This window comes from Microtus oregoni, unplaced genomic scaffold (genome assembly GCF_018167655.1).
Source record: "Microtus oregoni isolate MIOR12 unplaced genomic scaffold, Mior012 000055F_ref0000237, whole genome shotgun sequence".
Lineage (NCBI taxonomy): Eukaryota > Metazoa > Chordata > Mammalia > Rodentia > Cricetidae > Microtus > Microtus oregoni.
The window spans coordinates 10451883-10479419 of record NW_024543831.1 but is presented as its reverse complement, the minus strand read 5'-3'; the positions used below and the strand labels follow the sequence as shown (position 1 = coordinate 10479419).

Here is a 27537-nt window from a genome sequence, read left to right as displayed (position 1 = left end):
CATAACATTCCAAATTGATAAATTAATTGTGATGTTTTTCAGTGTCAAAGTTCGATCAGCTGCTGCTACCTGTTTGAAAAACATTTTGGCTACAAAGACTGGACACAGTTTCTGGGAGGCTTATAAGACTTCCGAAGATCCCATGCTGATCTACCTACAGCCTTTTAGAACATCAAGGAAGAAGGTCCCTTAAATAATAAGTGTTTGTTGAGTACCTATTATTTGTAGAATGATTACATTTGTTTTGTACTATAGATACCAAATTGCTTAAAATAGTTATGTGCTAATATACTGTTCTCTAGAAAAATTCATACTGTACATTTTTGAACTTAAGGAACTTGTTATTTTTCACTAGGGCAGGATAGAAACATTGAAATAGATAACCTAGAGAAGTGGTAATTTGGTGCTGAGGGAAATTCTTTTTTGGTATAGCAAACCATTTGATCCCATGCACCATCAATCCCGGATGATTTTAGATGTTGTGATCAGCCAACAAGCATTTACTGCTTAGCACAACTGGGATAAATATAAGAGGACTGTAAGCATCCTCCTTGTATGTTGATGTCATAACAATTCTGCTGAACGCAGTCTGCAATAATGTTAAGAGCTTTTGCATCTCTTGTTACTAAGCATTCCTCTTTTCAGAAAGTGATAGCAATATGCAATTGCTTTTTTCCTGCTTAAGTTCAATAGAAATGCCCATCATTAAAGTAGTAATTTTAATGCATCATAGTTTGACTCTTAGTAAAATTAGTAAGAACTGTTAATGAAGTTACTAATATAGCTTAGTGTAAAGTATTTTTAACATGTAAAAATCTCATTTTGAAATCATTTTTTTATGGTAAATTTGAACCAGTTTTGTAGCTGAGCCAGATAAGGCAGAGTGTGAGTTGTATAATACACTACCAGCGAGTGACGGAGCTAACAGTAGAACTTGGGTTTCTCACTCCTGCAGTAATATTGTTACTGCTTCACTCCCTAGTTTAAACCCCCCCATCTCACATGTGTGCTCCCCCTTCCCTCTCATTTATTTTTGGAGCAGGGATTGGATCTTAGGGCCTTGTACTTGACTTATATCCCAACTCTGTTTTACTTTTATTTTAAGACAGGATTTCACTAAGATACCAAGCAGGCTTTGAACTTAAAATCCTCCTACTTCAGCTCCTGAATAGTTGAGACTGCAGCCTGAACCACCATTCCTAGTCTAATCTGTTTAACTTTTAAAAGGCAAATAATTCTATTCAGATTTACTCCTTTTATTAAGCATTTATTTTCTCTTTTGTGTGTTTATACGTGTAGACATGTGCCAGAGTCAGTTCCCTCCTCACACCATGTAGGTTCTGGGGATCAGACTTAGGTCAGTGAGGGTTGATGGCAAGTGCCTTTACTTGCTGAACCATATGGCGGCCCTAGGTGTAGTCTAAGTGTACTTAGTTTTATTGGAAACAGATTTGACAAGGAAATGATTTTCTGCTTCTAGTTTTTAGAAGTACCCCAGTTTGTTAGAGAAGATATCTTAGAAGGCCTGGATGATGTGAATCTGTGGGTTCCTCAAAGTGAAAGTCATGACATTTGGATAAAGACTCTGACATGTGCCTTTTTGGACAGTGGAGGCATAAAAAGTGAAATTCTTCAGTTATTAAAGCCAATGTGTGAGGTAAGAGGATTAATTAATCTTATTTAGAGCCTGTGGTTTTGTTCTTCTTTGCTTTTCCCATTCTATTTAATTTCTGTGTATTTGATCGTGATTTGTATATTTGAAAAGAATACTAAGTGATGAGTATATCATCTGCCTGCAGTGTAATCCACATTTAGTTGCTATAAATCCATTGAAGTAGGTATCTTTGGTTAGCCAGAACTACATGGCAGACTTTAGTTTTTTTGTTTGTTTGGTTTTGGTTTTTTGAGACAGGGTTTCTCTATGTAACTGTTCTGACTGTCCTTTGTAGACCAGGTGGCCTCAAACTCACTGAGACCTGCCTGCCTCTGCCTCCTAAGTGCTGGGATTATGGACATGTGCCACTACTGCTTTGCCACACTTTAGTTTTGAGATGACAACATACTAGTTAAATTTTACAAAGTACTAGAATAAATTAGTAATGACATGTTAAACAATGGTGATTATAAATTTTTTGTATTACTGAAAGTCAGCTCCTGTTTGCTGTCAATTGGCATTCTTCAGCATGCTTTCTGAGTGAAGAAAGTTAGGTAGCGGTAGAGTTTTACATTGGAAGGTCTGGTACAGTTGATTTCAGCAAATAGTAAGTATATGAACCAATTCAAAGAGCTAAAAATGTTTGGGGACAAAGGCTGTGGCTCACCGGGAGACTATGTGCCTCTAGTGCATTAGGACCAGGGTCACTGCTGGTGTTTTGTTGGTTGGTTATTGTTTCATTTTGAGATAGGGTCTCCATGTGTAACCAATGATGACTTTAAACTCCTGTTCCTTATCACCATCTCTCAAGTCCTGAGATACCATACTTGGTATTACTGTTTGTTTATTTATTCTTTAAACACTACTTGATACACAATTTTGGCGATGGTGGTTGGTGTTTAGTACTATCTTGAGTTCATGGCAGACCAACGTAGTATTTTTAAATTTTTCATATGTCAGCAATGGGGTAAACATTTTAAGTGAATTGTGTTACTCTAAGCAGTTGTGTGGGTGTGTACTGTGTTCTAGGTGAAACCTGACTTCTGCCAGGCTGTGCTGCCATACTTGATCCATGATGTCTTACTCCAAGATACACATGAATCTTGGCGGACTCTGCTGTCTACACATGTCCGAGGATTTTTCACTAGCTGTTTTAAACACTTCTCACAGGCAAGCCGATCAGCAACTCCTGCAAGTTCGGATTCAGGTATGCTGTTCAGTTGTTAATGTTTATACTGTAAACTTCTCAGCCTTAGAGAAAGATGGTTCAGTAAATAACAGGGCAGCTTACTGTGCATTCTGTATGTCTGGCATTGTGCTTGTAATGTTTGTAACAACAGAGCTCCCATTTTAGATAAAAACGTAAACTTATCCACATGTTTGGTACCATGGTAGAGGTATGATGGAATTTTTATATTTTTAGACCTCTACATCAGGCGTATTTTTGTAGACAATAAAGGTTCTATAAGTTTTTTAAAAAATACATTATCCAAAAAGAAAAAAAATTAAATTGCCCATAATCATATAATCTAAGATATCTACATTTGGATTCACATGTACATAAGATCTGATGTTCTGCTGCAAAGTAGGGTGACAGTTGATAATGATAATGATTGCATATAAAAACCTTTTGGTTTGTTGGAAAGTACATCACCTGAGTTTGATTCTCAACACCACATTGGGTAGCTTACCTGTAACTCCAGCTCCATGGGGACCTGACACCTCTTTCTTCCATGGGCACTTGTCTTCATGTGCATATACCTACATATACATTTAAAAAAATCTTCCTAAAACACACTGAAGAATAGTTACTATGTTTTTATTGTACTTAATTTTTTTATATTTATTTTTTGTCATAAATATTTTTATTGATATTTATTGAGCTCTACATTTTTCTCTGCTCCCCTCCCTGCCTCTCCCCTCCCCCCTTTAGCCCTCCCTCAAGGTCCCCATGCTCCCAATTTACCCAGGAGATCTTGTCTTTATCCACTTTCTACTTCCCATGTAGACTAGATCTATGTAAGTCTCTGTTAGTGTCCTCATTGTTGTCTAAGTTCTCTGAGATTATGGTTTATAGGCTGGCCTTCTTTGCTTTATGTTTAAAAACCACCTATGAGTGAGTACATGTGATAATTGTCTTTCTGTGTCTGGGTTACCTCACTATAAATGATGTTTTCTACCTCCATCCATTTTCCTGCAAAATTCAAGATGTTATTTTTTTCTGCTGTCTAGTACTCCATTGTGCAAATATACCACATTTTCCTTATCCATTCTTTGGTTGAGGGGCATTTAGGTTGTTTCCAGGTTCTGGCTATGACAATGCTGCTATGAACATAGTTGAGCACATGTCCTTGTGGCACAATTAAGCATCCTTTGGATATGTACCCAAAAGTGGTATTACTGGGTCTTGAGGAAGGTTGTTTCCTAATTTTCTGAGAAATCGCCACACTGACATCCAAAGGGGTTGTACCAGCTTGCATTCCCACCAGCTATACTTAAATTTTTGAGGAGATAGATATAATCCTGATTTAACCTCACTAAAACATTATAGAATACATACTTATAGTGAAAAATCAAATGGCATCTCATTAATATGTATGATTTCAGTTAAATTCAAAAGTAACAACCTGTCCGAAAGAACATACAAATATCAACACAGACATGGCTGCCCCACCTTTGATCTTATTAGACTAGAAGTTGTTCATCAAAATGATCTGGAATATGCTTAATGAAATTTTGGGGGAATTGCTGAATTAAAAATCCTAAAGTATGGGTTGATGTGATGGTTTTAATGGGTAAGGTTCCTTGCCACCAAAAACTGATGACCTGAGTTTAGTCTTGAGAAACCCACATAGTGGAAGGAGGAAACCAACCTGCACAAGCGTCTCTCCTCTGATCTCCATACGAGCTCCCTGCCTCAGTGCCCACATGTACAATAACTATTGTAATTAAGTCTATTTTAAAAAAATAATTTAAGATAATGTAAAAAATCTAAAATAAAAACTCTTGATGAGACTTTGTTAGCGGTCTACAATATATCACCTATATTTACTTAGGGAAAAAATATGTGATCCATAGGTATAAGTAATAATTTGAAGTTTATCTTAAGTTTTGGGTTTTTTTTTATTTTTTGAGACAGGGTTTCTCTGTAGCTTTTGGTTCCTGTCCTGGAACTAGCTCTTGTAGACCAGGGTGGCCTCGATCTTAAGTATTTTTTAAACAATTTTACCACTTATGTTTATACTTTGATCACTTAATAGCAAAATTATCTAGTTTTGTCTCTAGAGAGGGCTAATAGAGAGCTAATATTTTTATTACCTTAGATGAAATTTTGGACTTTACATATATAAAACTATTATTGAAATGGCAATAAATGTAGATTCCTATAAATCTTAAATGCTGTATCTGTTTCTGGTGTCTGGAAGTCTCACACCTTTACTTGAATGTATCACATGAATCTCAAACTCAGTTATGTAAATAAAAATTAATGGTTCTTTGCTGCCCACATGGAGACCCTTCTCACCCTCTGCGTACCTAATCTGGCCAATTCTGTTTGCTCAGTCACCATCATTCTTTCTGCTGTCTAGCTCTGATTCAGAAAGTTGAGATGCCCTCACTACCTTCTGAACTCTACTTACTACTAGCCGTCTCAGGTACACATTTTTTTAGCATTTAGTTTTTTGAGACAGCAACTCAAATTCTCCTCATATAGCAGTGGAAGACTTTGAACTTCTAATTCTCCTGTCTTTACCTCTCAAGTGTTGGTATTAGAGGCACTTGCCATGACACCCAGTTTATACAGTTCTGGAGATCGAGCCCAGGGCTTCGTGCAGGCTAGCACAACATTCCTTCCAACTGAGCTGCACTCACCCCATTGGACTCTGCTGACTTTCCCTGGCACTCCATCCTTTCCCTTCCCCCACTGACCAGTATTTTGGCTTCAGATGTTACTTTCTCCTTCAAGCTTTTCTTAGTCCAGGTGAGGTCACTCTCACATAAATTCTACAGCAATCTCAACCTTTCTCTCACTCCTCTTGTCACACCATATTAAGAGCCTCCAGGCTAACCAGTGAGTTCTGTGTGCAGAAACAGTCTTGATTTGTTCATGGTTGTGAATGTACTAAGCACCCAGCACATATGACATCTCAAGCCAGTAGGTACTGTTTCAGAAACAAATTACAATCGGCACCATCAGTTCTTGTTTATGCTATACATATTGTTTCTTTTGAAATAAAAGGAAGGGCGCTAAATTAAATTGGTTTAAATTTATTAAGAAGCATTTTTGTTTTGGGTAACCACCTATCAGTGTAGAAGGAGAAGGACACAGACAAGAAAGTACTTTTATATCACTCTGAGATTTAGAAGAGCTATTTCTATTTCTTTTAGAGCCAGAGCACTTTCTCCGATGCTGTTTGGATAAAAAGTCACAAAGAACAATGCTTGCTGTTGTCGACTATTTGAGAAGGCAGAAGAGGTAATATGGTAACAGTTGTTTCTCAGGTTGGGAACTGAGCACTGTACCTTTTTTCTGGCTACATTTTAGCTTGATTGTTTTATTTGCAACTGCTTCAGACTGCTAAAATTAATGGGTACGATACTTCTATATTTTAGTAATCTGTATGCAGCACAACACTTAGGTCAAGTGTGGGGAACTGTCGGTTCTTGTACCAGTTGTCCAGCAGGCATACTGCTGTGGCTAAGTCATGCTCTAGTGAATGTGAGAAAGAAGTATATTGTTTTCCCAGATTGTTCTCAGTACTGCTGCTGCTGCTCATTAAATAGTTCTTAGAGTACCTAGAGTCAGATGTCTCCTTTATCATCTGTGTTATAAGGTAAAGCTTTTGTTGCTGTGTGCCATACTTACGATGAAAATCTCTAGAATTTTTGTGATATGACAGAATTGATTTAGGTAAGTTACTTTGCAATATAGTGTCTTTGTTCTATTGTTATTTTTAACTTTCTTTTTATTCTTTGTGTTTTTCACATCATGCATCTCCAACCTATTCATTTCTCCATTCCTTCGTGGCCACCTTCTGCCCTTGCAACCTTTCCCCCTCAAATAGAAAATTTTTTTTTGTTTTGTTTTTTTTTGTTTTTTCGAGACAGGGTTTCTCTGTGGCTTTGGAGCCTGTCCTGGAACTAGCTCTCTAGACCAGGCTGGTCTCGAACTCACAGAGATCCGCCTACCTCTGCCTCCCGAGTGCTGGGATTAAAGGCGTGCGCCACCATCGCCCGGCTTCAAATAGAAAAATTTAAGAGAAAAAAGGAAAAATTAGTCTCGTCATGGAAGCTGTAGTGTGACACAGTGAGTCACGTAGTAAACCCTTTTATTCCTATATCTTTACTGCAAGTGTTCATTGCAAAGAATCATTGGTCTGTTTCAAGGCCTCTGGTTTCTTGTACAGTTTCAATGCTGGGCCCTCACTAGGACTTTTCTTGATTATCCTGCTGTTGCCTTGTGTTGTAGAGATCCTTCAGCTTTGGGTCTGTGCGCCAACAGATCATAGATAGGGTGGGCCAACTCATAATGCTACTTCTGGGCCTGGGTATTTGCAGGGTTGGTCAACCTGCCAGCTTTCTTCACCACCAAGGTGAGTTCTCCAACATTGCCTTGCCTGGTTCACCCCTTGCAGTTATGAGCAGTGGGTGGGGCCAGTTCTGTTTTCACAGTCTTAGGGTCCACTCTCCCACACCTACATCATCAGGGCTAGCTCTACTGTGTTGACCAGGGTGTTGAACTCTCTCCTGAGTGCTTTAGCCAGTGAGGGGTAGGACCAGTTCTCTCTAGTGTTGCAACGAGTCGGGAAGGTGGGGGTCAACTCTTTATAGCCCTATCCTCTAGGCCTTCTGTGGTATCAAGATCCACCAACATCAGCACAGACTGAGGCTGCATCAGGGCCATGAACCCAGACATGGGTCCTGGCAGCAGCCTAGGCCTAGAAATCACCATGGCTCTGGATAGCAATCAAGCCACCCACCTCAGCCTTCTGACCGCTTTCACCTCTTCAGATGTGTAATGAGTCTTTTTCTGTCCCACCATCCAGCTCCCAAATAACGACACAAAGGTTTATTATTAATTACAAAAGCTAGACTTTTGGCTTAGGCTTGTTTTTAAATATGTTCTGCCACATTGCTTTTACCTCTACCCAATTCTGTGCATCTAACTCATTCTATGTCTCACTAGCATCTGTTACTCCCTCTCTGCCTAGTGTAAGCATTGCAGCTCGGGTAGAATGGTATCTTGGCAGTCAGGAGCCAAAAAGTACCACAAAGTCATTGTTAGCACAGTTGTAAAAGATACATGCCTTTCATGACATTCCATCTCACTAACAGGCTTGGGTTTTTTTGTGGGTTTTTTTTTTCCTTTTTTCTTTTTAATGTCTTTTTGTGACTACAAAGTTTGTAATTTATCTTGTTTTATGCCATATCCTCCTCTGAGAAAGCACTTCACTTGTAGCTGCGAGTGCCCTTTTCTGGTATGGGAGGTAGTTTAATCTTAGAGCCATTTATTTCAGGCTTAATGAGGTAGAATGATGATGTTGGCAAGATAGAGAAGGTAAATCTTTTTTAGAGACTATTTTTAGGGATGGGAAGATGGTTAGTGAGTGGAATGCTGACTATGTAAATCTTACATGCTGCACAAGCCTCATGGCCTGATCCTGGATCCCAGTGGTGCAGTTGACCATGCATCTAATCCCACAACCATAAAAGGTGACACAGGAGAATGCCCAGAAGCGTGTGGGCTAGCTAACAAACCTAGTTTATGCATTCTGGACAACAAGGGAAACCTTGTCTTAAACAGGATGATGACATGGACCGACATCCAAAATGGTTTTCTGACCTCTACATGTGCACAGTAGCACATGATGGACATACACGTGCTATAGATATACACACATCTAAAAATTCACTTTTTTGTGTTTAGTTGACACATAGTAATTGTACAAGACAGAAATTCTTGAGTTGGGCGTAGTGGTGCACATCTGTAATCCTAGAATTTAGGAGGCTCAGGAAAAGGATTGTGATTTGAGTCCAGCCTCAGCTAGTGAGTTTAAAGTCAACCTAGAATTACAAAACAAAGACACTATCTCCATACAAAAAAATTTTACTTTTTTATTGTTATTAAAACCTGGAGGTCTGGTGTGGTGGTACCATGTTTCCCATAACTCAGGAGGCAGAGGCAGGTCGATCTCCCAGTTCCAGGTCAACCTGTCTACATAGTGAATTCCAGCACAGCCATGGCTACACAGAAAGATCAAGTCTTGAAAAAGAAAACAACCTTTTTAAAAAATTACTCAAGAAGATGTGACTAGGGCAGGACTTAAGTGCTTTGTTAAAAGCTGTGTGATCTGACCGTGTTACCTGATATCTTCTCATTCTTAAAAAATCAGGATAAGGACACAGGCATCTTGATGCATACCCTTAATCCCAGGCAGAGAAAGGGGGATCTCTATGCATTCCAGGATAGCTAGGACTGTGAGCCCTGCCCCAAATAAATATGAGTATAAGATCTACTTTAGGGGCTGGAGAGATGGCTCAGCGGTTAAGAACATTGCCTGCTCTTTCAAAGATCCTGAGTTCAATTCCCAGCAACCACATGGTGGCTCACAACTCTCTGTAATGAGGTCTGGTGCCCTCTTTTGGCCTTCAGGCATACACATAGACAGAATATTGTATACATAATAAATAAATATTTTAAAAAAACATCTACTTTAAGGATAGAGATGTATGGTAAGCAACATTGACAATGTATGTAATATACCTAGCATTCAATAAATGTACAGTTCTTTTCGGTGGGCAACTTTGATTTTTCTGAACTCGAGTTTCCTCAGAAGTAATTATTATACTGAAGTGCTGACTATGTAGAAAATGTTGTTTGTGCTGTTCTGGTTTTTACAGATAGGACTCAAAATGACTAACTTAAGTTGCTACAGATGATACAGCTAGGAGCAGGTGGTAAAACTAGCTTTGTACTTAGCTGTATACTACTCCATAGCCAGTACCCTTAACCGCTATGTTGTCTTATGGCTATAATTTTACCTTTGAAAAAGATAATATCTCTAGTTTTCAGTTCTGATCTGTCATATCACAGTGGACATTTTTTTTAATTAAGTAGTTCAGTGTTGGATAATAGGAGCAAATCATTACAACAGAAAAGACATGTATATTACTTTTCCCATCACTGTGACAAAATACCCTATGAAAGTAGCTTAAGGAAAGGAAGGAAGGGTTGATTGTGACTTTTAGTTTGAGATGTATGTTTGACTGTGTTGGGGAAGGCACGGTGGCAAAAACAGGAGGCAGTTGATAGCTTTTTCTTCATCTTTAGGAAGCAGAGAGTCATTGATGCTGGAGCTCAGCTTTTTAGTTAGTGCAGGATCTGAGCTCATGAAATGGTGCTACCCACATTCAGGGTGGGTCTTCTAGAAATCTGTGAAAGACATGCCCAGAAGTTTGTATCCACGGTCTTTCTAAATTCCATCAAGTAGTCAATTAGAATTAGCCTATCACAGTTTATTTTTCCTGTCTGAGAAGAAACCATGTTTTCATACTGAAAGTGGTTATGAAGCTGTCCTTTGCAACTGATGATGTAAAGTGTGGGTGCAGAGCCCAGATTTGTATGGCGTGATAATTGGTAGTTCTCTACAGATTCTCTGAGAGGTTTATGAGTCAAGACCATTGAGAACTGGACTTTAGCCGGGCTATCTCAGAATGGTTTATAATCATACACTAGAGAATTGTGGCTTTCAGCTCTGTTCTGTACCATTGTGCTTCTTGTGTTAGCAGTGACATGGGATCATGTTTACTTCCTCTTCAGGCCTTCTTCAGGAACAGCTTTTGATGATGCTTTCTGGCTGGATTTGAATTACCTGGAGGTTGCAAAGGTGGCTCAGTCTTGTGCTGCTCACTTCACAGCATTGCTCTACGCAGAGGTCTATTCAGATAAGAAAAGCATGGATGAACAAGAGAAAAGGTAATGGATTTTGACATTTCGGTTTTTAAATTTGTATTAATATTGTTTCAATAAAATTATATAGTAAAGATTATTTTGCCCCATTTCTCCATTTAAAAGACACTTTAGCCAGAATTTTTTTTATTAGATTTAAAAAAAAAAAAAACCAATCCAAATTCCCACTCCCTCTTCTCCTCCCAATACCTCCACACACCCTCCCACCCCCCCACCCCCTTCTAATCCTAAGACAGGGTAAGGCACTTTGCTTTGTAGAAAATCAAAGGCCCTCCCTACTACATCTAGGCTGAGCAAGGTATGCATCCAAAGAGAATAAGATCCCAAAAAGCCAGTACACGCAGTAGAGATAAATCCCAGTGCCACTGCCAGTGACTCCTCAGTCTGCCCCAGCCATACAACTGTCAACCACATTCAGAGAGACTAGTTTGGTCCTATGCTTGTTCCTTCCCAGTCCAGCTGGAGTTGGTGAGCTCCCATTTACTCAGGTAAACTGTTTCAGTGGATGAACCCTTCATGGTCTTGACCTCCTTGCTCATATTCTCATTCCTCCCACTCTTCAACTGGACCTTGGGAGCTCAGTCCAGTACTCCGATGTGGTTCTTTGCCTCTGTTTCCATCTGTTGTTGGATGAAGGTTCTATGGTGATATTTAAGATAATCATCAGTCTGACTACAGGGCAAGGCCAGTTCGGGGCCCCTCTCCTCTGTTGCTTAGGCTCTTAGCTGGGGTCATCCTTGTGGATTCCTGGGAATTTTTCTAGAGCCAGGTTTCTTGCTAACCCCATAGTGGCTTCCTCAATCAAAATATCTCTTTTAAACTTAGTAAGGTAGTGCTGAATTGTTTCTTAAAGTGATTGTACTAGTTTGTATAGTTAACAAAAGTGTAGTTGAGGGCTGGAGAGATGGCTCAGTGGTTAAGAGAACCAGCTGCTCTTCCAGAGGTCATGAGTTCAATTCCCAGCAACCACATGGTGGCTCACAACCATCTGTAATGAGATCTGGCGCCCTCTTCTAGCGTGTGGGCATACATGGAGGCAGAATGTTGTATACACAATAAATAAATAAATCTTAAAAAAAAAAAGTGTAGTTGAGCTGGGCGGTGGTGGTGCATGCCTTTGATCCCAGCACTTGGGAGGCAAAGACAGATGGATCTCCGAGAACTCGAGGCCAGCATGGTCTATAAGAGCTAGTTCCAGAACAATGAGAGCGGTTACACAGAGAAACCCTGTCTGGGGGGGGGGGGGGGGACGAAAAAAAATATATGTTGTAATAGGAGCAGCGGGCTGCTTCCCGCCACCCGGCTAGCTTTACCTGAAATAATTACACGGAAACTATTCTTTTAAACACTGCTTGGCCCATTAGCTCTATCTTCTTACTGGCTAACTCTCACATCTTGATTAACCCATATCTAATAATCTGTGTAGCACCACAAGGTGGTGGCTTACTGGTAAGATCTTAACCTGCATCCATTCTTGGAGAGGAGAGCTATGGCAACTGCCTGGAGAGGAGAGGCATGGCGTCTGCCTCACTGCCTTCTTCCCGGCATTCTGTTCTGTCTACTCCGCCTACCTAATCTTCTGTCCTATCAAAGGCCAAGGCAGTTTATTTATTAACCAATAAAAGTAACACATATACATCATTTCCCTCCTCCATCAAATATGTAAATGTAGTTGATAAGAAAGTGCCACATTGGAAGAAGAAAGCAAAAATATGACTTTATCTAGTTTGAAGGAAAATAGTATAGATAATACAGAACATATTTTAGAAAGATATTAGAGGGACTATCATAGGAGCATTTAACTTATATATTGGATTATTATAGGCATAGTAAAAGTCATGATATGAAAATGAGTCACCAAACTATACACCCATATATTTAAATGCTTAATTAGAGTGGATAAATCTGAGTTCTACTCTCATTATTTATTACTTTTATAATCTTAGGTTTCAGTGACTCCAACTTACTTTCATCAAATGTCTTAAGTTTTCTCAGTTTACTGGAGGTTAAATGTGTCTTGTGGTCTTATTATGTATATCTGCAATTATCAAGTTGAACTTTAGGTAAGACTACTGATAGAATATTTAGAATCAAATTGGGAAACTTCTGCTCTATTTTAAACAGGCCTGTTTCTATATAAATAAGCATGTTTGGCATATAGCTTTGCCATTTATACAATATTGTTTTTATATATAATTTCTCAAATTTCTTTTCAATTCCAGGTCTAAGTGATATTCTGTGTAAAAATGGATTACCATTCTTTTTGCAACCATAATTAGTTTCTTTCTGTTAAAGAGTAGGATAAATATATTCATAACCTCTTCGTATATTCTCATTAAAAGAGCTGTTCTTATAATAAACAGAAGTCCAACATTTGAAGAAGGGAGTCAAGGTACAACTATTTCTAGTTTGAGTGAAAAAAGTAAAGAAGAAACAGGAATAAGCTTACAGGTAAATATTAGAAATTCTGTGATGGTTTTTATGTGATACGTTGTATTATTTTTTATAGTGATATCATTGATTTTAAAACTGAAGCTACTTACTGGACTGAGCATCATATGTATGTATCTGCGTGTGTATGTATGTATGTATGTGTATATATGGTCTGAGTAGAGAAATAATTTCCAGTCTTGACCTGCCACTTTTTATGTAATGCTGCATGAATAACTGACCCTGTCTGACTTTAAAAGGCTTAAGTGAAATCACCTGTCTCATGGTGTAAATTTATACCACACAGCTTTTGCTGTTGTGTTTTCTTCTATTTTATCTATAGCATTTCTAAGTTGCTAACTTTTTTGCATGTATACATATGTCACAGAGCAGCAGCTTCATTTGTAAGTTTCTAAGTACTGTCTCAATGTACTGCGTAGCACTGTTTGGCACTCCTGATCTCCTTGGCCAGCTCATTCCTCTCTGCTTTGACCTCTGAAGTCCACGTTTTTTCTAGCTGTCTTCACCTGCCTTCTGCTTTTTGGAGAGAATAGTTGATGTCTCTGTTACTTTTCTATTGCTGTGGTAAGAAACCATGAAGGCAACTTAGAAGACAGCGTTTAATTTTGGGCTTATGGTTTTAGAGGGTTATAGTCCATAACGGCAGAGCAAAGGCATGACAACCCTCCCCCCAAGACAGACTTCCTCCATAGGCTGCATGGCCTAATCCTTCTCACGCTTTTCTAATGGGGGACCAAGTATTCAAGCATGACAATCAGACTTAAATCTCCCCACATATGCTCTTGTCATTATTTCTCTTATTAAAATAGAATAACACTTTCCCTTTGTCTCAGGTTATTTATCTGTTCTTTCTCAGTAACTTTGATATGCTGTGCTCCTTCAGAATTGTGTCGTAACCACTTCAGACCTTTACTGTTTCAAACATATTCCTGTTCTTGGAGATAGGAGGTTCTCTTTAGTCTCACTGTCTTCTTTCCTTTAACAGCTGGACTTTGTGATATTGTCTCTATTTGCTTTCTGCATTTCTTTCCTTCATTCCATTAAAATGTCACTTGCCTAATGTTTTCCACGAACTAGAAATTGCTAAGTTTGCTTATAACCTTTTATTTCTTTCTCCTTAACTTCTAACTTCACATTCAGCCATGGTGTGTGTGTGTGTGTGTGTGTGTGTGTGTGTGTGTGTGTGTGTGTGTGTTTGCGGAAGCAGGCCAGATGTTGAAGTCAGGTGTCTTTAATCAGTATCTTATTTTTTTGAGACAAGGTGTGTTCTTAAACCTAGAGCTCACTGATTTTGCTAGGCTAATCAATGAACTCTAAGGATCTACTTGCCTGCCTCCCAAGAGGTAGGATCACAGATGGTTGCAGCTGTTCCTGAGCTTTTTTTTTTTTTTTTTTGTTTCCACCTCCTCCCAGCCTCCCATTTCCCTCCCCCTACACCCCCTCCTCCCACCCTTCTCCCCCTCCCCCCACTCCTTTCCCCCTCCCTCTCCAGTCCAAAGAGCAGTCAGGATTTTCTGCCCTGTGGTAAGACCTAGGACCTCCCACCTCCGTCCATATCTAGGAAGGTGAACATCCAAACTGGCTGGGCTCCCACAAAGCCATCACATTACGTAGGATCAAACCCCCATGCCATTGTCCTTTGCGTCTCATCAGCCCTCATAGATCGCCATTCACGATAGCCACAAACAGCATAAAATATCTGGGGGTAAATCTAACCAAGGAAGTGAAAGATCTATTTGACAAGAACTTTAAGGCATTGAAGAAAGAAATTGAAGAGGATACCAAAAAATGGATGGACCTCCCTTGCTCTTGGATTGGGAGGATCAACATAGTAAAAATGGCAATTCTACCAAAGGCAATTTATAGATTCAATGCAATCCCCATCAAGGTCCCATCAAAATTCTTCACAGATCTGGAGAAGACAATAATCAACTTTATATGGAAAAACAAAAAACCCAGGATAGCCAAAACAATCCTATACAATAAAGGATCTTCTGGAGGCATTACCATCCCTGACTTCAAACTCTATTACAGAGCTACAGTAATGTTCCTGAGCTTTTTATGTGTACTGGGGATCTGAACTTAGGTCTTTATGCTTTCGTGGCAAGCACATTGGTGACTAAGCATCTCCTGATGCATCCTCAGCCTTGTCTTGTGCTTACCACGTGATCCACTATATTAGCGTTCCTTTTTCTCTTAATACTAAATAGTTTAGCCTTTCTGTGCTGATTTTTTATGAGTTTCTTTTTGTATAAGCATTGTTAGGGACTAAGTGTTTCAACTTTCAAGGTTTTTTTTTTCATGTCTATGAATAGAATATTTGAATAAGAATTTTATGTAGAATTATACCAGTATCGGTGGATTTGTATTTAGGAAATACTTCCCATAGCAAAAATATCAAGGCAAGTAAATTGCTTACTCATTTTTTTAAAAAACGTAGCTTCTTTTTTTGTTTTTGTTGTGTGTTTTATTTCATTGAAGTTAAACAGCACTAGTATTTCCTATGTAAATTTCACATAGGTGTTTAAGTAATTAAATTGCTGCTTTATGCACTTAAACTATGAGTCCTTTTAAAGAAAATGTATGACCTTTGTTTTTACCAGTTTCAGTAGTTAGGCTTTGCAGAATTTTATTTTCCCATTTACAATTTCATCTGCTGACTAGATTGTTTTGAATGGTAATTATTGCTAAATATGATTGAAAAAAAAACCTAGTATGTTTTATCTAATTCATAAAATTGTGAATGTCACTTCTTTTTTAGATTTATTATTTTATGCATATGAGTATTTTGTTTTCATGTATATAAGTGCACCGTGTGCATTCCTGGTGCCTGCCGAGGCTAGAAAAATGCTTTGGATCCATAGTACTGAAATTACAGATGATTGTGAGCCACAATGTGAGTGCTGAAAATCAAACCTGGGTCCTCTGCAAGAGCAGTAAGTGCTCTTAACTGCTGAGCCATCTCTCCAGTCTGTGAGCATTCCTTCTAAATTAGACTATAATCATTTTATCGTATGGGATGAATTTACAGTCCTATTGATTCAAATATTTTGTATGTTTTTAAATATCACTGTATTTTACCTTTACAACACATTTATATGTTGTGAATTATGAATTAATAATGATGAAATTTGAAGCTTATAAATTCATGAACTGATTATTTTTCTTTTTTTTCAATCTCTATCTTTGGTATTTCTGTTTTCAGGATCTTCTCTTAGAGATCTACAGAAGCATAGGAGAACCAGACAGCCTGTATGGCTGTGGTGGAGGGAAAATGTTACAGCCCCTTACTAGGTAAATTGGACTTTTTAGATAATAATTGTTCTTTTTGAAGTAGCTACATGCATACAAAAACAAAAGATGTTTTTATCATATTTTCCTATAGAATACGGACTTACGAACATGAAGCAATGTGGGGAAAAGCCTTAGTAACATATGACCTTGAGACCGCAATCTCCTCTTCGACCCGCCAGTCAGGAATAATTCAGGTACACTCTTTTTCTGTATCTGCTCTGTAAAGCCATCATCAGGACAACTGCTAACATTATTTCAGCATCTCAGTAAACTGTTTACACAGTCAGGTAAACTCTGAAGACAGGACTGGAGTTACTGCTTTCAGACATTAGGCTAAAGCCTCAGGGATACACAGGAAAACTGGACAGGACAGTGTAGTTTTGTTGATGAAGCTTTATTAGACGACAGCAGAAGACTTTTCTTGAGTGTATACACAGTATGCCGGGAGATACTTAGTGCTTCACATGGCATCTCTAGTTTGCAGTAGAGATGGTCCCAGAAACTGTTATTTCCATCACTGATCAATATGTTGAGGTGTTTTCCACCAAACATTAGCATCCTCTGAGGAAATATGATAAGCGTTATTTTAGAATTTTAGGTGGTACTGTTGATTACAACATTTTAAGTTAATTTTTGTTTGCTCCCCCCATTCAGTGATTCTCAATCTGTAGGTCGCACACAACCCTTTCATAGAGGGTTACATATCAGATGTTTATATTATGATTCATAACAGTAGCAAAAGTAAAAGTATAGTTGACAAGTAGCAATGAAAACGATTTTATGGTTTTTTTATGAGGAACTATTCTTAAAGGATCACAGCATTAGGAAGATTGAGAACCACTGCTGTAGTTTATGTTGAGATATTTGATTATTTATTTTGTAATAACTTCCTTTTAGGCTTTGCAGAATTTGGGGCTCTCCCATGTTCTTTCCATCTATCTAAAAGGATTAGATCATGAAAATAGAGAGAGGGATGCTGAACTGCAGGAACTTCATTATCAAGCAGCGTGGAGGAATATGCAGTGGGACCTCTGCAGTTCTGCCACGTAAGAATAAATGGACATCTCAAAGCATTAGCCTTTCCCTGGTTACGTTTTTGTCTAACTCTAAAATGTAATCTTTAAAAAGATATTTTTCTTATTTATGAATATTAAGGTGTTCTTTTTATATTTTACTGCTACTGTGGGCTACACATGTACCTAAATACTATACCTAAATAAGGTAGCAATAAGTAATTAAAACAGCAAGGCTTAAATTTTATTCTTCAGGCCGGGTCGTGGTAGCACATGCCTTTAATCCCAGTACTTAGAATCCCAATACTTAGGAGGCAGAGGCAGGTGGATATGGATCTCTGTGAGTTCAAGGCCAGCCTGGTCTACAGAGTTAGTTCTAGGATAGCCAAGGCTACACAAAGAAACCCTGTCTCAAAAAAAAATATATTCTCTTCTTTCCACAAGATAAATTCTGTTCCCTGCCTCAGGCATTTTTGAAGATAAAATATTTTATTATTTATCTATTTGTTTATTTTTTTGGTTTTTCGAGACAGGGCTTCTCTGTGTACCTTTGGAGCTCATCCTCAAACTCGCTCTGTAGACCAGGCTGGCCTCATAGTCACAGAGATCTGCCTGCCTCTGTCTCCCAAGTGCTGGAATTAAAGGCGTGTGCTATCACCACCTGGCTCACAAGTAGAAATTTTAAAAGGGTCTTCTCCTATGAGAATACTGTTTGTTAGACTGAGGAATCCAAAAGCAAGTAAAGGCATTCTTCCACATTTTGCCTACATTGTAGTTAGCCACAAACACTTTCACTAACTATTGACTGGATAGTAAAATAAATTAACTTGTTAATATTTTCTTCTGTTAAAAGTTAATGCTAGGCTAGAAGAAATGATGCATGCCTTTAGTCTAGCATTCAGGAAGGCAGAATCAGGCATGTCTACATAATGAGTTCTAGGCCAGCCAGTGTTATACAGGGAGACAATGACTTAAAAAACAGATAGCCAAACAAAAAGAAGTAGTGCTAAACCAAGGTGTCAAAAGATGAAAGTTGTAACCTGTATGTCAATCACCATATTTTTAAAAATGAAAACCAAAACACCTAGATTAGTAAAGGATTAGTAGTTCTATAAAAATCTTTTTTAGATTTCATATTGTAAGTGCTATAGATTTATCCTCTCCCCACCCCCACCCCCCTCTTTTTTGAGAGAGTTTTTCTCTGGTGCGTTGGCATTCTGGAACTCACACAAATCCACCTGTCTCTGCCTCCAGAGTGCTGAGATTAAAAGTATGCACTACCACTGGCTATTCTCATATTTTAAAAACATTTTATTGTTTAAAGTGGTCTCTGTCTGTTTTTGTAAACTTACATAGATAGTTCTTCTCCTTGCTTGGTGTTTCAGCCATACAGGTCACCTTTTATGTTTTGATTTAGTCTAATATAGTGTTATATAAAGGCTAGAAGCCTGTTTCCTCCAATTTTCATGTTTGTCACAGTTTCTTGTCATCCATTTTCTATTTTAATAGTACCCTACCCGGGCAGTAGTGGAGCGGTGGCGCACATCTTTAATCCCAGAACTTGGGAGGCAGGGGCAGGTGGATCTCTGTGAGTTTGAGGCCAGACTGGTCTACAGAGTAAGTTCCAGGAGAGGCTCCAAAGCTACAGAGAAACTCTTCTCAAAAAACTCAAATAAATAAATAAATTAAATAATGCCCTAATTCAGAAGCCTTTATTGACCACTCTTATGTCAGCTACTCTTTCCTGCTAGTTTGTTACCCTACATTGATTCTCTGCATGACTCTTGTGATAATATAGTATTTTTTAGATTTATTGTCCAAAGCAGAATATAAGCTTCACAAGAGAGAAAACTATCTAATTTGTCCATTAATAGATCTTTTGCATCTAGAACTTGGTTCATAGAACCTGGAATATAATAAGAAATGGAAATAAAAGATGGAGAACCAAAGAAGTTTTCTAGAACCTTTTTTTATTTTAATAATTTAAATAGCCTATAAAGTGCTTTGTTTTATTTTTTTATTTCATTATTATTTATTTATGTCAGGTCTGGAACTTGCCATGTGTAGACTAGACTGCCCTTGAACTCACAGAGATCAGCCTACCTCTGACACCCTAATAAAGGCATGTACCATTACACCCAGCTTTTGGTTAATTTTGCAAATTTTTATAAGAAATAATTTTAGTTTTCAATTTTATTCTTTCAGTTAGTCATTTATACATGCATATGTTATGATTTTCTGTTTTTAAATTTGTTTTTTAATGCCGCAGCCAAGAACTAGAAGGAGCCAGTTACCATGAATCATTGTATAATGCTCTGCAGTCTCTAAGAAACAGAGAATTCTCCACATTTTATGAAAGTCTCAGATATGCCAGGTATCATAAAAAGCCAAGATTATTTTTACATTTAATGCCGTGACGGTTGTCCTCACAGTGTGAGTAGTTCTGATGTGAGTATTTGCGTCAATGAAGGGATGAAAATGTGGTGGCTGTGATTGGTTGTTTCCTTGCCATTCTTTGCTCTCTCTCTCTCAAGAAAGGCTTTTCTTCCCCCAGAACTCTGTGTCCCTTCTTCACTCTGAGCCCTCAGGAAGATCGTGATAGTGTTCTCTTTCTAAAAGGTTTCAATCTTTGTCCTCTCTAGTTCCATGGCTGCACTCTCTTACCATTGCATCTCTGCTTCATAAGATGATGAGCAATAGTCCTTCTAGGTTCTAGGTTGCTTTGAGTCACACATGAGATGACACATGATGTAACATAGCTATAACAAGTTAAAATAAATGCTTTAACAATAACCACTGATATTATAAAACCAAATATATGGCAAACAATATTTTTTACCCTTAAAGTGATTGTATTAGGAATACATAGAGTCTGAATCAAAAACCAGGGAGCATGCATTGGACTGACATATATAATGTAGCTGTGTAACTTGGTCCTCTTGTGAGTCTCCTAACTATGGGAACAGAGGTGATCTCTGATTCTTTTATTGGCTTTTAGGATCCTGCTCCTCATACTGGGTCACCTTGCCCAGCCTTAATTCATGGTGAGGTGCTTAGTCTTACTGCAACTTAATATGACATGTTTTGTTGATATCTATAGGAGATCTACCCTTTCCTGAACAGGAATGGAGGAAAAATGGATTCAGGGGGGTGGGAGCAAAAGGAGGGTAGGGAGACAGACTAAGAGGAAAGGAGGGAGTAGAAAATGGTCAGTATGTAAAATAAATAAATTAAAAATAAATAAATATAAAATACTACATACTTTGTCAGGCTCTTTCTACACACGTTCTTTAAAGTAACTTCAAAGGTGAAAAACAATAGCGGTGGCAGAATTGAGTAGCAGATTCAAGGGTAGACAGACATAGCAGAACTGGGCTTTCAGTTTAGAACTGGGTGACCCTAAAGCTAGTGTTGGTCGCATTGCTGTGTCATCATCACTGTTTGTGTGTAGTAGTCTTGTTAGATCAGCAGCAAGCATATGCTAAATATGAATAGAAGTTCTGTGCATTAAAACTTGTGAATTTCAGACTCTTCTCTCTTTTACCCCTAGATTGAAAGAAGTTGAAGAGTTGTGTAAGGGCAGCCTTGAATCTGTGTACTCGCTGTATCCCACACTTAGTAGACTGCAGGCACTTGGAGAACTGGAAAACATTGGGGAGATTTTCTCGAGGTGTGTGGTTCATAGGTTTTGGTAAGCCTGAAGCGCATTCTGTTACTGTAGTAACATATGATGGATGGGCATGTTTATTTGTTTAGTTACGTGAGGAAAGGTTTATTTTGGGTCATGGTTTTCAAAGATTTCAACCCATTATTAGCTACTTCTATGTTGGCCTGGATGAAGCATTGTGTTGATGGCAGACAACAGGACAAAAGGGAGAGAATTATTATAAAATAAACTTGATAGATGTCATCTGTGAACCAGGAAGTGACCTCAGCACACTCAATATCTGACACACTGTGATATCATTTAAATTTATTAGTATATGTAATAAATACAATTTAGATTTTTCACAGATGAGAAATGTAATGCTAACAGGTATAACTTAAGAATTGAAATGGGAAGCTCTTCAGAATCTTCATTAATTTTAAGAGTATATAGAGGGCTGGAGAGATGGCTCAGTGGTTAAGAGCATTGGCTGCTCTTCCAAAGGTCCTGAGTTCAATTCCCGGCAACCACATGGTGGCTCACAACCATCTGTATTGAGGTCTGGTGCCCTCTTCTGGCCTGCAGACATACACACAGACAGAATATTGTATACACAATAAATAAATAAATAAATATTTAAAAACACACACACACACAAAAAGAGTATGTAGAGGTTCCTATGCTTAAAATGTTTTAGGTCTATGATTAAAATGTTTAGGTCGGTTACTCTGGTGTCATTTGTGGAGGAAGTAGCAGTTTGGTTTTTATGTACATGCATTATTACATGCATTACTGTTTCCTTCTCTGTCAGGCAACTAGAATGATTCCTCACATTTGCTTCATCATTTCCTTAGTCTCCCTGTCAACACAAGTCTTGAAAGATAAGATAGTATTTCTTACTTTATGCCTGTGAAAGGCAATGTATTCATATTAATGAACTTTATATTCTGCATTTTCTTTTGCTTTAATGATGTAAGCAGATGGAATCTTTTTAAATGCCAGCTGCTTTCTTCTGTGAACTGATTTTTTGACATTTATAGGTAATTAATGGAATTAGTTGATTTCCTTGAGGATGTGTCCTCCTTTGCTGCATGGAGGACTAGAGTAGTCATATCTTTATATGTCTGATTACAACATTCTCATTTCAAAACAAAATCTGTTTAGAAAGGCTGCCTTTTTAGAAAACCTTTTAAGTACCCATTATCTATAACCTTCCTATTGACCTCTGACTACATAGTTACAGGTCTAAATATTTAGGGCTATTTGTAACTTCTAATCTTGCTATTATAAAAGTTCCTATACAGTGTCTTAAGTTTCAGAACCTGAGGGCCCTTTCCTTTTAATTTCTTTTACTCACATAAGTTATGTGACTTGATTTCCAGGTCAGTCTCAGATAGAGATCTCTCTGAAGTGTATTTGAAGTGGCAGAAACACTCCCAGCTTCTGAAGGACAGTGACTTTAGTTTTCAGGAGCCTCTCATGGCTCTACGCACAGTCATTCTGGAGATCCTGGCGCAAAAGGAAATGGAGAACTCCCAAGGAGGGTGCTGTAAGGACATTCTTACCAAACACCTTGTAGAATTCTCTGTTCTGGCCCGAACCTTCAAGAACACCCAGGTAAAAAAAAAAACCCTTGTAAAATTTTGTCATCTCACTTCTTGGGCTTCTGTATTACTCAGATACCAGAAGGTATAATAATGTAAAGAAGAAATGTCATTGAAAACTAGAAATCACTACTATGTATAAAATTACTTAAGATTTCATGTTGAGCCAGGCTTGTGCATAGACCTGTTATAATCCTGTTATTGTAGAGGGTGAGGTAAGAAGATCACAAGTTCAGAACCTACTTGGGCAAAATGAGTTCAAGGTCAACTTGAATAACCTAGTAGGATCTGTCGTAAATGCACATTGAAAAAAGGGCTAGGACTATAGTTGTGTGGTATCATGCTTGTTTGACTAGTATGTGGAATCAAACTCCAATATTAAGGAGAAAACCAAACAAAACTTCTATATTGAAATTAGACAAAAACCTGAACTCTGCCCCAATTCCTGGTTATAAAATGAAGATAACTTCCTGTAAGATAAAGGTAACAAAACAATGGTTTCACATACTTATACATGCAAGATTCTCTGGTCTGCAGGTTGGTAAGTAAGCAGGGAGCTCATAAAGATAGTCCCGAACAAATAGTGAAGTTCTTGGTGAATGGTAATTGCTTCTTTGGTTTTTAATCTTAGTGGTAAAAGTATTTATCTCCATATGCTATTTTTATTGCAGCTCCCTGAAAGAGCAATATTTAAAATTAAACAATATAATTCAGCTATTTGTGGAGTCTCTGAGTGGCATTTGGAAGAGGCACAAGTGTTCTGGGCAAAAAAGGAGCAGGGTCTTGCCCTGAATATTCTCAAACAAATGATCAAGAAGTTGGACTCCAGCTTTAAAAAGGTATGTGCTTGGTTTAGTTGGCTGGTTTAGTGTTTTCATGTTATTGAAAAGCATTTCTGTGCTTCAGAATATGATTAAGGTTTTGAAATTACTGACCCATGAACAAGATATTATGAAAAAGAATTTTGAAAATTAATTCAGATATAAAACTAGGAAACTTTTTCTTATTTAAAATGAGTCTATCCGTGTTGTAGTATATTCATTTAATTGATCCCAGTGCAAAGTCTTTCAGTTTTCTATAGAAGTCAAGAATGATATAGAGGAAATAAATGGAAATACATATTATAACTTTGAAGTAGCAAGAACAAAAATGGAATTAGAAACGTCTGAGAGAAGAAAAGTAGAAAACAAGTTAGAACAGTTTGTCATTCTAAGTACTCTGAAAATATCATATTCAGTGGACAGTTCAGGGTTTTGTAGGGCCAGGAATTATTTATTATAACAAAGCACTGGGTGCCAGTACAACTTGCTTAAATATTCCATAATGGTACAGGCCCTAAAGTATGGGCTGTTTGTATACTCAGTTTTTGCATTGTCAAGTAAGTAATAATGATATACCTAGTTAGTTCATAGGATTCCTGTGAAAGTCATAAGTTAAGCTGGACAGTGGTGGCATGCGCCTTAAATCCAAGAAGGCAGAAGCAGGCGAATCTCTGTGAGTTCGAGACCAGCCTGGTCTATAAGAACTAGTTCCAGGACAGGTTCCAAAGCTACAGAGAAACCCTGTCTCCAAAAAAAAAAAAAAAAAAAAGGAAAGAAAGAATATCATAAATTAATATACACAAATCTGTTGGAAGGTTTCTGGCATTTTTAAGTAAATGTGAGTTGTTGTTCTGTTGATGAAGATGATATATCAGGGTGGTTATTTCATGAACTTGCATATTTTACTTATTTTAATAGTTACGTGGTAAAAACATTAATAAAAATATTTCTGAGTGCTTTTTCTACCTACATGGAGGACATTTTTGTAATCTTGAAAAGGAATGACATTTTAAGATTTTTACGTCTTAATACAGAATGATGCAGGTCTAAAAGTCATATATGCTGAGTGTCTGAGGGTTTGTGGCAACTGGCTGGCGGAAACCTGCTTGGAAAATCCTGCAGTCATCATGCAGACCTACCTAGAAAAGGTAGGTTGTTGGTGCAACTCTGAAGATTGAGGTATAGCATAAATACACTTGATCCTAAGCAAATGCAAGTGTAGTTTCATGCCTCAGTTCCTGCTGGGGATCTGTAATCCTTAGAGCAGAATGAAACAGAATGCTACAAAAGAGGGAACAACTTTAAATACATGTGTGTCTTTTATCTACTCTTTAGAACCACCCCTAACTACTCTTTGAAGAATTTATTGTATCTTACAAACTATCTTATTAGATAACATACAAGATGTCATTGTCACTGTATGTGGTTCAGCTACCCAAAGTAGGGATTAGGTTTTTTTTTAATTGATTTTTTTTTTAAATTTCATATTCCATCCCCATTTTCCTCTCTCTACCCTTCTCCCACCTCCTGCTCCCCTTACCCCCACCATCTCCTCTTCAGAAGGGATAAAGCCTCCCATGGGGAGTCACCAAAGTCTGGGATACCACGTTGAGATAAGACCATGCCCCTTCCCCCAAATCAGACTGGGCACGGTATAAGATTGCACTTCTAGTCCCCATTGACCTTACTATTTCTCCCTTTTTATCCTTCCTTGTCACTAATTTGGGAAATAGTTATTTTACTCAGTAAATTTAATATGAAAAGTGAAATGTAATTGTCACTGATACTAAAGAGCTCTTCATTTCACACAGTTCATAGCATCTCTTATCTGATAAGGGTTCCAGGTCATCAAGTTTGGCATTTACGTATACATAAGTGATTTACCTTGATTTGAGTAATTCTTTAGCTTTGTTTAACACTTGTAAATATGAACTAAGCTGATTGTATGTTGTTGAAGGCAGTGAAAGTTGCTGGAAGTTATGATGGCGAAAGCAGTGAGCTCAGAAATGGACAGATGAAGGCATTTCTCTCATTAGCACGTTTCTCTGATACTCAGTACCAGAGAATTGAAAACTACATGAAATCATCAGAATTTGAAAACAAGCAAGCCCTCTTAAAAAGAGCCAAAGAAGAAGTGGGCCTTCTAAGGGAACATAAAATTCAGACTAACAGGTAATATGTCTACAAGTGGTGGTATTGTGTTCGGCTAAAGGAGAATTTTCATGAGAAATGTGACTCGAACTTGTCATCTAAATTACAGTTTTGAACACATAAATTGGCTGTTTTTACAGACTTTATCAGTAGTTACAGCTTCAATCAGTCTTCAGTACACTGACAGATGTTCTTCTCTGAAGAGCTGATATCTTGGTTTAGCTCTTAGCAGACTACGTGAATGTTAGTTGTTTGGTTTTCCTAGGTACTGAAATTAAGCACAGAAGCCTGCTTTGGCATTGTCAAGTTCCTTTAAGTCTGCATTGAGTTTTGTGTGTTTGGAATAAGCAGAGAATTAACTATAGAATCCACTCTGTTCTTGGGTTTATGGAAGACTTTTATAGGTTGCAGTTGTGACATTTAGTTCCTTTCACTATCCTTAGATTTTTTTTTCCCTTGGGAATAAATACCTTGTTTTTCATTTATGCTGTATGAGATGTATGATTTTATAGTTATGTAAAGTTTTGTGACTTTTATGTGTGAATTTATCAAATGCAAGATACACAGTAAAGGTTCAGAGAGAGCTGGAGCTAGATGAGTGTGCTCTCCGTGCGCTGAGAGAAGACCGTAAGCGCTTCCTGTGTAAGGCAGTTGAGAACTACATCAGCTGCTTGCTGTGTGGAGAAGAGCATGATGTGTGGGTATTCCGGCTTTGCTCCCTCTGGCTTGAAAATTCTGGAGTTGCTGAAGTCAATGGCATGATGAAGGCAAGTCTTACTCAACCCAGCATTTGAGCATCTGCTTTAAAAACTGAGGCATAAGCCCCTTCAGTGTCTGGTTTTTTTTACATCCCTGTGCTCCCCAGCAGTGGGTTTGGTGCTCCGAGAATAAGTATAAGCTCTAAATGATGCAGGTTTGTGTAGGGGTGAGAGATTTATCCTTGCAGATATCATATGGGAGTGCCTCAAAGGGAATGCTAGACTGGGGAATAGAAAAACCATTAAAGATAATATGATCCTAAGCAAGAATTTTCCTTTTTCCTTTTTTTAAAATACTTTTAAGGGATTTTTTTTCCCAATAGAGTGCTTTTACAAATAAAGAAATTTTATAATATATACAGGAATACTTTCTAAGTTTTTATTGAAAAAAAATCTTAAGATATGGTTATAAAATATTGTCAATTAGTTTGAAGGCAAAATGTTTCTCTGGAATGAAAAGAATAATAAAACTCAGGGTTAAGTAGAGCCAGTCTATACTACTGTGTGTATTTAACTTCATTATTTCTGGCGTATAGGGAAAAGAACTTGCATTTTGGTTATACACTGACTTCTTGGAATGGAGAGCATAGTAGGACTCGGGTCCACATTTGTGTTCCTCAGAGTCACTAGAATGTATGCAGTGGTTAGCATTCCAGCTCGAGATGCAACTTAATTTAGGGCTAAGTATTTTTATTATCACTGAATCAAGGCTTCCTAGGCTTTGTTAGAAAGTCTTTGAGACAGGCCAAGGGACAAGGGAAATTGTGTAGTTCGTGAAGTTTTGATAGCCACTAGGTTGTGCTAGTAGAGGAACATTATTTTACTATCATCATTTTGGCTTAGATGTGAGGTTATATTACACATGTCTTAATCTTGCTTTTTTTTAATAATAGAGAGATGGAATGAAGATTTCATCATATAAATTTTTGCCTCTTATGTATCAATTGGCTGCTAGAATGGGAACCAAAATGATGGGAGGCCTAGGATTTCATGAAGTTCTCAATAATGTAAGTAGACTTGAAGTCAAAATGTAATAATTACCTTTCTTTTATATTACTGAATAAAATATAAAGGAAAGTGAGAAATCAGAATGTAGTAAGAGGAGCAGCTGCATCCTGCCCGGCTAGCTTATATCAGAAATAACCACAAAGAAATTGTATTAATTAAAACACTGCCT

General features: G+C 37.8%; 1 protein-coding gene across 1 annotated transcript in view; it reads left to right on the top strand.

The window, feature by feature from the left end:
• The window catches only part of Atm (ATM serine/threonine kinase), a 106240-nt gene that overhangs the window by 55964 nt on the left and 22739 nt on the right, over positions 1 to 27537 (top strand). The window contains exons 35-51 of the mRNA XM_041638438.1: positions 43 to 184; positions 1481 to 1657; positions 2684 to 2861; positions 6041 to 6128; positions 10473 to 10628; positions 12986 to 13073; positions 16279 to 16367; positions 16459 to 16561; positions 17265 to 17413; positions 19650 to 19754; positions 20931 to 21050; positions 22409 to 22643; positions 23302 to 23469; positions 24486 to 24599; positions 25409 to 25623; positions 26162 to 26369; positions 27254 to 27367. Of these exons, the coding sequence (XP_041494372.1) occupies positions 43 to 184; positions 1481 to 1657; positions 2684 to 2861; positions 6041 to 6128; positions 10473 to 10628; positions 12986 to 13073; positions 16279 to 16367; positions 16459 to 16561; positions 17265 to 17413; positions 19650 to 19754; positions 20931 to 21050; positions 22409 to 22643; positions 23302 to 23469; positions 24486 to 24599; positions 25409 to 25623; positions 26162 to 26369; positions 27254 to 27367 (2449 nt within the window). The remainder of the gene's footprint in view (positions 1 to 42; positions 185 to 1480; positions 1658 to 2683; positions 2862 to 6040; positions 6129 to 10472; positions 10629 to 12985; positions 13074 to 16278; positions 16368 to 16458; positions 16562 to 17264; positions 17414 to 19649; positions 19755 to 20930; positions 21051 to 22408; positions 22644 to 23301; positions 23470 to 24485; positions 24600 to 25408; positions 25624 to 26161; positions 26370 to 27253; positions 27368 to 27537) is intronic.